General features: G+C 58.3%; 1 protein-coding gene across 1 annotated transcript in view; it reads left to right on the top strand.

The window, feature by feature from the left end:
* The first annotated feature begins 17 nt into the window (after positions 1 to 17).
* Positions 18 to 14,378, top strand: part of SYT7 (synaptotagmin 7) — a 67,831-nt gene continuing 53,470 nt past the window's right edge. The window contains exons 1-2 of the mRNA XM_042781524.1: positions 18 to 48; positions 174 to 506. Of these exons, the coding sequence (XP_042637458.1) occupies positions 18 to 48; positions 174 to 506 (364 nt within the window). The remainder of the gene's footprint in view (positions 49 to 173; positions 507 to 14,378) is intronic.

Genomic DNA, 14,378 nt, shown 5'->3' on the forward strand with positions numbered 1-14,378 from the left:
CCGGCGACGAGGGGACCATGTACCGGGACCCGGAGGCGGCCAGCCCAGGTAAGCGCGGCCCCGCGCGGCTGGGGCGCCCCGCACCGGCGGGCAGGACGGCGGCAGCTCCGGGCGCCGGCTCCGAGCCCTTGCCCCGGACTGCTGCCCCGCGGAGCTGCACCGACTCCCCTTAGGGTCCTTCCAGCCCCGGGGGGGCGCGAGCTGGAGCGGCAGCAGCTTGGACCCCGGAGCCCCGCAGTCCGGGCACTGCCAGACTGAATGCCCGGCGCCGGCTTCGCAGTGTCCCCGCAAGGACCTCCCCCCCACCCCCAGCAGCCCAAGGACAACGTGCGTGGCGGAGCCAGGAGCCGCTGCCCCCGCGGGAGCAGGGCAGCGCCTTCGGAGGCGCCCCGGGCTCCTTAGCATCGGTGCCCTGGGGGCGCCGGCGAGGAAGGGACCCCAGGGCGAGAACCTCGGGCAGCTTGGGGCCAGGGATGTGGGCATAGGCGAGCGGAGTGGCATCGGCGGTACCAAGTGTGACTTGAGAGGATGCCAGGGGGCAAGTGGAGATCTGGTGCAGCAGCCAGCAAGGAGGTCTCTGGGGGGAGGGGTCTGCAGTAGCGCTGAAGGGGGCGCAGGCGGACCAGAGGGAGGCAGTGCACAGGGTGGTGAGAATCAGGGCTGCAGGGGACAGATATCTAGGCTTGGGGAGGGGGGGAAGCAAAGAACCCCAAACTCACTCCAGTCTTGTGGGGAGAGGGGGGAGGGGCCACGTTCCCCCGCGTTTCTCCCCCCCTGGCGTTTCTCCCCGCCGGGGGAGTGGCCTGTGAGCCCACGTCTGCCTGGCATCCTTGCAGCCCAGGAATCTTTCCTCCTTCTCAGGGGAAATCGTGTTGCCATTTCCTCCTCGGCTCTCAACGCCTCCTCACCCTGTGCCCACCTGTAGGCAGGTCCCCACAGCTCCTGCGCTGGCTAAGTCCCAGCTCCCACGTGGGGTGCCCCACCCCAGGCCCAGAACCCTCAGGTGGCCAGCTCTGGCATCAGGGTCTCTGTCTCAGGTCTTCTTATGGACACAGACACAAGACACCCCAGCCTGAGGAATTTGCTCCCACGTGAGCCTAGTGCTGTGGACCTCCTGAGGGTGGGGTGCTGGGGAGACGGGAAGGACCTGGAGCCCCTCAAACTCTTGAGGGCAGTCCATGGGGCGCTGGCTTTGCCTGGTCTTGCCCCAGCCCCATACTGGTCTCTCCCCTCTAGGGGCACCCAGCCTCCACCTGTCCCTGCCTCCTTCAGAGCCTGCTCCCACACCCTGTGGTTCCTTTCAGCCAGAGTTGGTTGAGGACAGACTTGGTCCCAGGAGTTGCACTCACTCCCCACTTGAGTGGAAGGGTGGAAGACTCAGGCCCCTCCCTGGAACCAACCTCCTGAACACACTGAAGGAACATTGCCTTTGGAGAGCCATCCCCTCATCTGTCTGGACCCTGGTTATCTACCCTGGCATCTTCTAGCACTTGGACCACTCTCAGAAACCAGTAACAGTTCAGAGACCAGATCTGGGGTGTCAGCAGAGAAGTGGGGGATGCTGTGAGGGCACTCTCCTCCTACTGCCCTTCCAGGCTGGAAGCCTCCCCCTTCCTATTAGGCCAGTGGGCCGGGGCTCTGCCCTTGACCCCTCTCCTTCCTTCCTCTTCCCTCCCACGCCTGGGAACATGACATCACCAGCCCTCCAAGCACTCTGCCCTCTTCACGGAGGTCAGCTTGATATGTTTGGCATCTTCTAGGCAAAGGCCCGGGGACTCAATGTTGCCTCGGTGGAAACCTTTCCTTCTTGCTCTTCTCACATTGGTCTCCCTGTCTGTCTGGGATGAGGAATTGTCCTGCCCATTCCACCTGCAAATTAGGGGTCCACCGACGTCAAGGGCAGGGGCAGTTCAGCTGGGGAGGCTGCAGGCTTGAGGTTTGCTTCTCTCTGGTGTGGGTGCTTAACCGACTGGAGATAGAAATTGGTTGGAGAGAGGAGTCTGCATTTGATCTTACGCCCCTGGGGACCTTGGGTCAGAGACTTCCCTTTGGTCTCTGCCCATCTCCTATGATCCCTCCAGCTCAAGCCAGACCTCCCTTCCTTTCCGCTCACTCCAGGCCCCTCAAGACCCCTCCCCTCCCCCTGCCATAGCTCTATGTCCCCCATTTCCGCCCCCACTCACTGGCACTAGATGGAAGTGAGATAGGCCATCCAGTTCCTGTTGACTCAGGTCAGTCCCTCCTCTCTCCTCTTGTCCCCCAGGGGCCAGTACCTCTGACTTTCTGACCCCCTCTCCCCACTCCCAGAAACACCTGTGGCCCAACCCCTTCTTCTTTACGTTTTGCCCTCTGCTCTCCCTCATACCCCAGGCTGCTCCAAGGAGTCTCCAAGTGACTCCTGCCTCATCCCACCCGCTCTGCAGATCCCGGCAGGGCACAGTCCGTTGCTGAGACCTACCAGATAGGTGGTGAATGCCGGCTCTTTCCCCTACCGGCCCCTGGCCCCTGGCGCTTTGCTCCCTTATTTATTATGGATGAAGCAAGGGACTATGGGAAAAACTCAAAGCCCAATGAAGAACGCAAACCAGTCCCCCTCCCACACACACCAATGGCTTCTACTCTAAACTCTGCTAGCCTCCCCCAGCCATGCCTGCAGCCTCCCTTGTGCCCCCTCCCTTAGACACACTGCCCTGTCCCTGCCCTCAGCCCTCCTCTGGTCATCCCTTGGCTGGCCTGGTCAGGCCTCCAGTGTCCCTCTGCCAGCCTGTCCGGGGCCAGGCAGGGCCTCAGCAGGCCTGCAGGGGTCAGCGTTGCAGTGGGCAGGCAGGACGGCAGAGGGAGAGGTGACCTTGTGATGAGCTGGTAAGAAGGCCAGCAAGGGACAGGCTGGGCCGGTGCAGCATCGCAGGGGGAGGTAAGGTCCTAGTGGTGGCCTCCCTGCCCTGGGAGCCTACTCCCTGAGGTCAGAAGGCTTGAAGCCTCCCTCTGTCCCACCTGTTAGTGGGCTCTGCCCCTTACAGCAGCTTAGCCAGGCAGTTGGTTCCCAGAGTGTGTGGGGGGCAGAAAGACTTGGCTCACAAGTCAGGAATGGGTGTAAGGGTTTCCATTCTCAAGGCAGAACGGTCCACGAGATTGTCCGGGCCAGACCTCTCCTACTGGTCACAAGTTAGGGACAGAGCTAGCAGCTAGTGTGTGGGGCAGGAGTTAGGGCTATGGCTGAATGGGCAGAGCAGAGGTGTGCCGTGAGGGCCACCAGGCTTAGGGACCAGGGCACTGACTCTTGACCATTTCAGTTCACTGATACTCCTCTCCCCCAACCTGGTCTGCAGAAGCCCAGGCCCCCCTCACCTGAATCCAGGGCTTGGGTCAGAGTCTGAGACCACAGAGCCAATGCTCTGCCAGCAGGCCGTGGCAGGCAAGAGCACCTGGGGCTGGATGGGTCTGAGATGCAGGCCCGTGGTGAGGGTGTTCTGGGAAGCCAGGGCCCTGGTCACCAGCGCCCCCGAGCTGTAGTGTTACCCTGGAGGCAGACCCCCATTGGCCCTAGTTTGTGCTGTTCAGTGACCTTGTGGAAACCAGTGGGCTGGATGCTCAGGGACTAGGGAGTGATGGAGAAGGAGATGGCCCCAAAGCCCTCCTTCCTGGGGGAAAGGGCCCAGAGCAGGCTAGGATGGGGCGGAGTCTACAAGCCAGGTGAAGGTCGGTGAGGAGATAGCTGGCCAGCAGGGGAGCAGATGGGTGTCACATGAGCAAAGACAGGCCCTAGACTACTAGGCCCTGCCCTGGCTGACCGTTAGGGGCATTGAGGTCAAGAAAGAGTGTGGCTGGGGGATGCAGGATGTGGTGAAGGTGAGGAATGAGGCAGAGGAGGGATAGATGGTTCCCCCCATACACTTCCACCCACCCCTTATTCTCTCAGGGACTTTGAATCCTTATTGAATCTTACGGACCATTCTCAAGAACTGCTTCTCCCAGGGGAGTGAGGCTGGGAATAGCGGGGAGAAGAGCTGGTGTGTATGGGGGGGGGCGTTTAAGGGAGGGGTTGGAGGCCCAGGCCTGGCTGGCCGCAGAGGCTGCCCCTCAGAGGCACCGAGGCATCCCAGGTGGGCATGGCCGCCCAAGTGGCGCCGCTCCCCTGCTTGCTGGGCAGTGCCTGGCAGGTGGCACATTCATTCAGCTGGTGAGGTCAGCCCTTCGGTCAGGGCGGTCACTGGCCTGGCCAGGTGCCGGAGCCAGCCTGTGCCAGGGCCAGCCTGGGTGCCTGCCTGCCTTGCCAGGGAACCCCAGCTGGTGGTGCCAGGTGAATTGTGCCAGTTTCATGGACATGAGGTCCCTGACCTTCCAGCAATAGGGGCAGCCCCGCTGGGCCCCGTCCAACTTCTTTCTGAAGGGCAGGGCTCTGGTCTCACCCAGCAAATTCCCTAGGAGCTGGAACCAAGTTGGCAGACAGCATGGGACCTGTGGAAGGGGCTGGACGGCACCCAGAGCCTGTGCCTGGAATCCTGAGCCCACTTGGTGGGGAGGCAGGCTGGCGCCTTGGGCCTGCTCTGGAGGGCGCTCAGCTCCCACCAGGAAGGGCCCCTGGGGAGAGGTGTGTTGCCCATGGGACTGGGCTGGGAGCTGACTTACATGGTGGATGGGATACTTGGGGATGTTTGCGTTCATATGATTGAATGTGCGGGGCTGCAGCACGGTGCCTGGGAAGGTGGGGCCGCGGGGAGCAGCACTGTGCTTCGGTGTGGATGTGTGTGTACCTTCGTGTCCGTGTGGGGCAGGGACGGTGAGGGGCGTGGCATGGGCGGCAGCTGGACAGCTGCAACTGCTGCGTTCATCCGAGTGCCGGACGCTGTAAACAGCAGTTAATGAGTATATTTGTAGCGAGGTGCGTCGAGGTGTGTGGGGAGCTGTGACGGCAAGCGCCGAGGGAGGGTGCCTCCCCTGGGCCTGTGTGCCCAGCTGGGCAGGGCTTGTGCCCTCCAGGGACCCTGCCTGCCCCCGGCCCCGCCTTCCCACCTGCTGCCTCTGAAGCCTCCTGCTGGGAGCCCAGGCTCAGCAGGTGGTGGTGGCCGAGGACGCTGATCTGGGTATTTCCGTGATGGTGTGTGCCGGTTCGTGTGCCTGGGTGTCTGCCTGGGCTCGTCTGTATGTAGCTGTGTCTGGTTCCAGTTTGTGTGTATGCCCCCCGCCCCCTGCCGTGGGAGTGACCCTGACGGTGATAGAACGGGAGGATGCTGGCAGAATTGGTGCGTGAGGCTGGCCTCCTTCTTCAGTGCCCTTCTCTGGGTTGCAGGGGCCGGGGAACTACAGGAGCTGGCTCAGGAGAAAAGGGGTGACCTTGTTCTGCCCACCAGGGAGGATGGAAGGGAGAGGGCTGAGCCCCGGCCCCAGTGGGTGCACTAAGTGAGCCCTTAGCCCTCTGGTTCTGGAGCCCTCAAGAGCCTCTGGCAGGGGAGGGAGGTGCTGAGGGGTCAGTCCTAGTGGGTGGGGGCTGGGCAGTGCTGGTGGTGGAGCAGGCATCCTACTCCCAGCCAGGCTAGTGCAGTGTGAGGTGTGGGAGGCCAAGGGGGTGCCTGCGTGAGGCCCCGCATGAGGGGAACCGAGGAGAGAGCTGTGTGGCTAATGTGTCCAATTAAATTACTTCAAACCCTGCCGAGGCAGCTGCTCCCAGCGGGGCCCTGGGTACAAATTGGATCCGTCTCATTACCACGGGGGTGTCAGTGGGGCTGGAGAGTGATGACCAACACACGGCGGGCCCTGGCCTCTCTGCCCAGCCAGGGCCCAGTCCTCCCTAACCCCTCAGGTTTCCTGATCCTCTGGGCCCAGATATTGGGACTCCTTGCACACCTCCTTGCCATCCTTGAGCCCCGGTCCCTGGCAGCCCAAGGACCCCCCTGAGCCCTCACTTTCTTTCTCGGTGCTTGTAGGGGGTCCAGCCTAAGGAATCCCCTCTCACATCACCTAGCTCCCCTGATCATTCGAACCAAACCTGGAGTCGATTCTGACTCATGGCAACCCCGTGTGTCACAGAGTACACCTGCTCCGAGGGTTTTGCTCAGCTCTGTTCTTTATGGAAGCAGGTCACCAGACCTTTCTTCCATGCTACCACTGAGTGGGTTTAAACCACCAACTTTTAGGTCAGCAGTCAGGCACAAATTGTTGATGTTACTAGACACTTCCCCTGATAACAGCAGTAACAGTATTAATCACAAGCTCTCCTTTGTGGAGCGCTCAGTATATGCTAAGTTCGTTGCATATGTGCAGCAGGAAACGGCTGGTTTAAGCCAGAACTCTGGTGACAAATCACTGTCTGTTTCAATCCTGGCAGAGACTTTGGCTGCTGCATGCCTGGAGGAGTGACGCCTCTGCTGTGGCCTCAGTTTCCTGTTCTGTTAAATGGGGATGGTGGTGGTTCTTACCTCTCAGGGTGATTGGGAGGGTGAGGTGAGATAGCACGGGAAAAGTGCTAAGCAGTGAGTCTAACACATAGTAAACACTCAGCCAGCGACAGCTGTTAATCAACACTCTCTCGCACAGAATGATTGATGTGTGCAATGAGGGTTCCGGAAGCCGAGAGGACATGCCTGGGTGGGGGAGGAGTCAGAGAGGGCTTCGTCAAGGCAGTGGTGGTTAGTTACCATCCGAATGTCAACCGCGTGTCATTGCTCACCGTGTGCCAGGTACTGTCCTAGGCAGGTCGGGTGAGTTAGTTCATCCATCCTCAGACTCACCTGAGAAGTGGGTTAGAAGTTAGTCTGGAATCTAGCCACACCGCCAGACACGAGCCTTAGCTCCGGAAGTCTTGAAGACGACTAAGAACCTGCCATGTGAACAAGCAGGGCTGAGGCATCCGATGTGGAGGGACACTCCATGTGAAGGTCTAGGGGTTTGGCGGGTCTTGGCCAGTTGGGGCAGTGGTGAGTGCTTTCAGGCAGAGGTAGCAGGGGACCCCCATGGAGTAGACAGTTAGGTGCTTGGCTGCTTAGCCCACAGGTTGGCGATTTGAACCCACTGAAGAAAGACCTGATGCTCTGCTCCTATCAAGGTCACAGCCAATCCTATAAGGCAGTTCTACTGTGTCACAAGGGGTGGCTGCCAGTTGAAACCAACGCAACAGCACCTAACAACACCAGCAGGGGCTGGAGCTGGGGAAGGGAGCCTGGGCCAGTTTGTGAAGGGCCTGGCACTGAGATAGAAAAACTGGATTTTGTGGGTTTGGGGAGGTTTTTTGTTTGCTTATTTGTTTTTAAATTAAGACAACAGAAATCCGGATGGCTTTCAGGCAGCTCTCTAGAAAGAACTTCATCTTTGTGGCAGTATGGAGGGTGAGAAGCCTGGAGGCAGGCAGGTATCCAGAGTTAGAGCTCCAACCATTAACATACCTGTCCCTACCTCTGCCCAGCCCCTTCTCAGTCTCTCACCTGCACAGGGCTGTGTCCAAGGTACTCACGCCAGGAGGTTTGCAGTCCAGCTGGACTGGGCCCTGCCTTTCGAGAGCTTGTGGTATGGAATGGGCAGCCAAGGGTGCAATCTGATGTAGATGGGCTTGGGGAAGCCCCCTGAGGGGCCTTATTTAGGGGGTTGCAATACCAGAGGAGGCTCCCAGAAAGGAATGTAGAGCCGGGGTGCCCAGTACAGAGTGGAGCAGGTCCAGAGCCCAGGGGACATAGCTAAAATGCTTCTCAGGGCTTGGCTGTGCAAATCCACCACCACCACCCCCCACCGTGGGCATCAGGGCTGAGCCCTGGGGGAGCCACACGGCTCACGCTCCAGCTGCCAGGCCTGAGCTCCAGAGCCCCACCAGAGCCAACCTGTCTCCACGGCAACTAGGCGGGCCACCCCCCTCTCCGAGCCCACGGCCCCTGGCACAGGGGCCCATTCACAGCAGGGCCTGGGTACATCTTCCCACTTCTCATGAGGGTCGTCCCAGGGCAGACACCCTCACACCAACACGTCAGCAGCGCACATGCATGTTGGCATGTGGTCTGTGTGCACACATATGTGTGCAAATGTGTGCCCTGCAGCAGGAAGTGGGGAGGCTTACATCACCCACCCACCTTAACCTAGAGAGGCTGGGAATTTATCCCCCTGGACAGTGGGCACCAAAGAACCTAATGCCAAGAGGAAGTGCAGGCCCCTGCCTTGGCCTCATGGTCAGAAGCCCATCCAGACAAGGGTACAGAGGAAGAACCACAGGTCAGGGCAAGAGCAAGGGAGAGTCTTCTGCCAGCAGTGCCTGGTGGCTGTGGGGTTTGCCTTGTTCTTTTACTGCATCGTCTCAGCTAATGGTCCCAGCAACCCTGCCAGGGAGGTGTTGTTATCCCTGCTGTACAGGTCAGGAGACCAAGGCTCAGAGAGGTGAGTGTCTTGCCCGGGATGAGATTTCAAGTCAGCCTGACTCCAGAGTCTAGGCCTTAACCACTGGGCAGTACTGCCCGATGCCTCTCTAATCCTGGGAAGACCCAAGCCCCCTGCCTGTCAGCCTGCAACTCAGATGGGAGGGTGGGGAGTGGGTATTGGCTGCTGAGCTGGACTCAAATGGTGTCCTTCGTGCCTACGTCTCCAGGTGTCCCCTCCAGGCTTGTTCTCAGGTCCCCAGAGTAGCACCTCCGCCCCTGGCTCCCCTCTGCAGGCAAAGCAGAGGGATGCTCTCATTCGAGGGGGTGGGGTCCAGGAGCAGGGGCAGAACCCTTGCTCCCTGCTCGGCACCTGCCGGCACTGGAAAAGCCTGATGAATTGGCTGTGTGTACCCCCCCAACCCCTTTCCTCCCTCTCGGCCCCCGCCTGGTTGGGGAGGTGCGAAGGGAACGATTTCACAGCCTGTCAGCTGAGGCCTAAAAATACCCAGAACTCCGAGATGCTTGGGCAGGGGGAGGAGAGAGCAGGGCCCAGGGATGGGGGGTGGGAGTGGGGAGTGGAGTGGTAACTCAACCGGAGGGGCCCCAGAGGCACCACAGGCCTGCTGGCCATGGATGGATGGAGCCAGGTTCCCAGGCCTCACGTCTGGCAGTGGCAAAGGGGAGCCGGGGTCTCTGGGGTCTTGAGAGCTCAGCTCGAGCACTCAGATGGAAGGGCAGGCTCATTCTCAGATGGAACCTGTGGATCCCAGGCCCCCGGAGCCTCAGGCCAATGCTTCTCTCCCCTCCCTGCCCCCGAGCTGGCTGGCATCTTGGGGCTGTGGGCGCCGGGCTGGGCCTGTGCCCGCATCCTTCCTGGAGAAGGGAGGTGCCCACTCTGAGAAGAGAGAGGTGTGAGGAAGGCAGCGTGGATGGGGGTGCCGGCGGGTGCGCGATGTGACGTGCGAGCCACCCAAACACTTGAGGGGTGGGTAGAGGAAAAGGGGTGTGGTAGCCTACGTCACTGCTGCCCGCCTGTGCGCTACAGCATGGCACGTGGAACCTACAAGTCAACCGGTGCCGGGGGTGGGGTGGGGCCACGTGTTTGAGTGTGCACGATCCTCCCGCAGGGGACCTGTCCTGGGTGCCAGAATGCTGTGGAAATGTGCGGCTGAGTGTGGCTGTTCCAGGTGAGAACACAGGAGCGGGTGTGGAAGCGTGAGCGAGCACATGTCTTTTCATGCAGACACATGGCTGTGTGTGTGCTTCCCACATGGAAGCATGATGGCACATGTGACTGGGCACCAAGCAGGGCCTGAGGGGATTCTTAGAGGAACACTGCAGTGTGGCTGCTGAGAGCACAGGTTCAGGACCTAAAGTTGTTCTTGTAGCTACAGTCAAGTTCACCCCCAGCTCGCAGCAGGCCATGCGCAAGGCAACAAAACACTGCCGTCCTGGGCCACCCCTTGGTCAACTGCAGATCACACTCATGATCTGTAGGCTCTCACTGGCCGATTTTTGGAAGCAGATTGCTGGTCCTTTCTTCCTGGTCCGTCTTAGTCTGGAAGCGCCACCGAAACCTGTTCAGTGTCATAGCAACATGCAAGCCTGAACTGAGAGAAGGGGGATAGCTGAGCACAAGGTGCATCGGCCAAGAATGGAACCTGGGCCCCCTCAAGGAAGGCCAGAATTCTACCACTGAAGCACCCAGGCCTTCAAGGACCAGAGGTAGTGGGGCTCAGAATCCTAGAGCTGCCATGCATCGATTAGTTTTGTGACCTCGAGCAGCTTGCTTAACCTTTCGGTGCCTTATGTGTAAAATGGTTGTGGGGAGGATTTAGAGTTAATATATGGAAATTGGGGGCTTTGGTAACATAGTGCCTAAGGCACTTGACTGCTAACCAGAAGGCTGGTGGTTCAAACCCACCAGCCACTCCTCAGAAGGGAGGTTGGACAATCTACTTCCATAATGATACTGCCTCAGAAACCCAAGGAGGGGTCGCTATGAGTCGGGGCCGACTTGACAGCACATAACAAAACAACAATATGGAAACTGCCTAAGAGTGCCTGGCGTGGAGCTGGCACTATGCACACATTAGCTCTTGTTCTCTGTCCGCCCTCTGATAGTACAGGTGGAAAGCCCCAAGGCCTAGGGAAGACAGTCATACAGGGACAAAGTGACAGAGTCAGGATTAGAACTGAGACTCCAGGGCCTCGAGTTGTAGCTAGTTCCAAATCTAGAACTTTGTGATACTGTCCTCCTTTGGGCAGCAAGAAGCCCCCACAACACAGGGCTGCAACCTCATGGCATCTGAGGCCTAGATTCTCCCAGGGTTGGGTTGGGATTCTGAGAGTCTAGGGACTTGAGCATGCCTAGAAAATGGCCAGAGTAGAGGGGTCCTCAGGGTAGTGGCCTTCAAGTAGCCAGTTGCTTGAGTCGGAACCATGCCACTAGCCAGCTCTGTGGACTTGGCCCACTCACTCAAGCCTCCTGAGTCTCAGTTTTCCCAGTAATGGGATAACAGTAATATATGCTTTGTAGGTTTATCTTGGGGATTAAATGAGATCCTACATAATAAGTCTGCAGTGGCCTGGTACACAGTACCAAGTGAATGTTCAATAATGCTAGCAGCAGTTATTACCCAGGCCGAACCCTTCCACCTCGTGCTCCAGAAATGCTTCTTTGGTTTCTTCTAGCCTCTGGCTGTGCTGGCTCCCTTCCACCTGCCACCGCAGCCCCACGTGGCTCAGACTGACCCTTTGCTCAGGAGGGGACAGGGTCCTCCAATGGGACTTAGCCCCTCAGCCCTCTGCATCTGGCCTCATCACCCACTCGCTGTGTGACCTTGGACAAGCACTGTTCCCTCTCTGGGCCTTGATTTTTCCCTCTGTAAAGTGGAGAGGCTGCCCCACACAGTCCCAGAGCTTGCTGGTCATGTTGCTCTGGGACTCAGGAGGGTCCTTGGCTCAGCCCACTGGAGGGGGGGGGCAGACTGACAGGGAGGGAGGTCAGCTGGCTGCCCCAGATGCGTTGGGCATCTGGGGCCTGAGCCGGCCGGTGGCCTCCCATCATGCCCGCCTGCACCTGTGGCTGCGTAAGAGGACGGGCAGGCCCGGACGCCTGGCCACTGACATTGGGGGAGACTCAAGGACAATGATGTAGAGAGAGCCCTTCTCGGGCCCTGGGAGCTGCCACTCCAGCCGTCCTCCCCTGCGCTCCTCCTCCAGCAGTTCCTCCTTGCTGCCTGCCCTTCCTCTCTCCTTCCTGGGACCTCCCAGCACCTCCCTCTCTCTGCCTCTTCCACTTCTCTGTCTTGACCATTTTCTGAGACATGCCTTCTCCCTTCCTCACCCTCTGCGGTGGGGAGGTCTCTCCTCTCTCCTCTGTCTCCTGGCCCCTGACATTGCCCCCTTCTCTCTTCTTTCCTTGACGTGTCCCCATTTCTCTGAATCTTTCTCGCTCTGCTGCTCCAGAGTCTAGGTCTCTCTTTTACTCCGTGTGAACATGTCTAGACTCCTTCCAGCTTTTTGTCCCCTGGGCCTCTCCCACTTCACAGTCTCTCCCTCCTCAGCACCCCTGTCTCCCTTCTTCCAGTTCCTTGGACTTTCTCGCTCTCCCCTAGCCCACTTGCCCTCAGGAGTTGCTTAGCCTCCTTCAGATGACAGAACCCTGATCCAGACAGTGTCTGTGGTTGGTGCTGCTACCAAGGACCTCAACAACCCCCTACCCCTGTGAGTTGAGAAAGAGGGTCAGCCCAGGGCCCAGGGACTGGCAGTCTTGTTTCCTAATTACCAGGAGGTAATTGCCTGGAAAAAAAATTTCATTTAGAATGAGCCTCTGAGTTAGAGCGGAGCCAGCTGATGGCCCCTGGGAAGCAGGAGGGGAGAGCAGTCCAGGTCAGGGCCCCAGGAGGGCCCTCAGAAGATGACACCCCCTCAGACTCCTTGCCTAGCTCACCCCCAAGACTCCAGTTTTGTCAAGGTAGGGAGAGAGGGCACTGGGCCGGAAGTCCCACCATCTCCATCTGAATCCTGGCTCCACTGCTCACCGTGCGACTTGGGCCAAGCCGCTTAGTCCCTTCAGCCTTTGTATTCTGTTCTGTAAAATCAGGAGAGGGCCATCCCAGCCTGCCTCTCCCCTCAGGATCTTGAGGGTTGATCTGGACAGTGGCTGTGAAGATACTGGCCAGGCTGCAAGGTGCTGTGGGAGGCTTACTGTCTCAATCCATGCAGCTGTCAACTGTACAAGGAGGATGGAAGGGCTCGAGTGGTCTTGGAGATGTCTCAGGGCGGTGATGCGTCCAGAACGGAAGGACTGGGAGGTGAATCCAGCTGGGAAGTAAGATGAAGAGAGCACGGAGGTGGTGTCTCATGCCGTCTCAGCACCGAGTGCTCACCTCACCTCTCGGAACCCCACTTTTCCTCATCTGTGGGACACTGGACATGATTCTGGGGGTGATAGGTTATAAGGGTAAATGAGACAATGTTTGCAGAGCTCTTTGTACCATTCTTGACATACTATAAGTACCCAGTAAACGATAGTAGCTGTATCTACTGTAATAAAGGCACTTCTCCCTACGCCTTGCCTTGTTCAGTGAGGCTGTGATTTTGGGTGTTGTCTTCAGGTGGTTTTATTTGCTCTGCTTCTTGCTTTTGGAAGGAAGGGAGTTTCTTCACCCACACGCTGGGTCGGAGAGTCTGATATCAAGCAGCCCCTAGAAACACCATACAGAGCAGCTTCTCAAGAAGCCCCCACCTGTGGGGCAGGGGCAGCGTCGAATTACCCGATAAGCCCACATTGTCTCCACCATATCAGAGATTCTGCTGCTAGGTATGGGTGGCATCTATCTCTCTCCCAACTTCACGGCACCTTCCCATAGAAATCAAAGCCTCTTTTCAAATTTACAATCCCTGATAGGGACAGAGTACCCAGCAAGGAGGGTAAGCATCAGCTTTCTTTCACTTACTTATCTGTAGTGAACAGTTTTACATGTTTTCCACTGCATTCATGATATGGTGAAGCCCATGTGAAATTGTTCACTACAGACTGGTAAGTAAGCACAAGTAAGTCTGTGCTTACCTTGCTTATTAGATGATAGATTGCACCTATTGCCTTCTCCCCTCACGTCTTCTTTTGCCTGGGTATGGGTTGTGGCCAAGACTTTTGTCTGACTGGGTGGAGAGGGTTACAGACTCTGTGTTCACCTTGATGGCATTGATCCTGCAGCAGGAGGCAATGCTGGTGTTTTTTAAACATGTCAACCCCACCCATCCTGAAGAAGGGAGCAGGAAGTCTCAGCTGACCCAGGTCTAGCCAGTTGGTTGAGCCTACGTGGTGACCCATGCAGCATGGCACCCCATGGAGGCCAGGACTCAGTGGCTGGTCTCCACCCTGGAGCATGCAAGTTTTGCATAGCACTGCAAGCTCAGAGCACCAGAATGCCCTGGGGGCGGTGTGAGGGGATGATGGGGCCATACCAGCTGCTGCTTCTTCCCCACCCACCTGGAGCCACTATTGGGGACCATCTCCCAGCACCCACATAGAGGATCTTCTGTGTTGCCCGGGAGGCAGTGCAGTGAGCTCCTCTTGCAGGAATGGGTGTGGCATTGATGTTAGCAGGGAGGCTCATTTTATCAAGTCAGGCTATTGACTGGGGTCCTCAGCAGCTGAGGACCTGACCTGAGGAAAGGGGGTTTTGAGATAAGCTGATCATTGCTGCGGCTTTAGCTGGGGCCTGATCAGGAAGGAGTTAGCAGAGAAAGGTGAGACCACTATACCGCAGGTCTGGAGAGGTTCCAGTCGCTTGAATCCCGCTCGCCAGGGACGATGCAAAGAGTGGCTTGGAAGACAGCTCAGCCCTGGGAATGAGTTCTACTTCAGCACCAGGGACAGAGGCGCTGTCCCCACTAGCCCTGGTTTCAGCACCTCAGACAGAGCTCAGGGCATTGTGCTCAGTGGCTGTGTCCTAATACCTGTGGTGCAAATGATACCCCAGGGAATGGTAGAACAGCACCTCCAAAAGGGCATCTTAGCCAGACACCCTA

Source organism: Orycteropus afer, unplaced genomic scaffold (assembly GCF_000298275.1).
Source record: "Orycteropus afer afer isolate SDZICR_OR568_19922 unplaced genomic scaffold, OryAfe1.0 scaffold00130, whole genome shotgun sequence".
NCBI lineage: Eukaryota > Metazoa > Chordata > Mammalia > Tubulidentata > Orycteropodidae > Orycteropus > Orycteropus afer.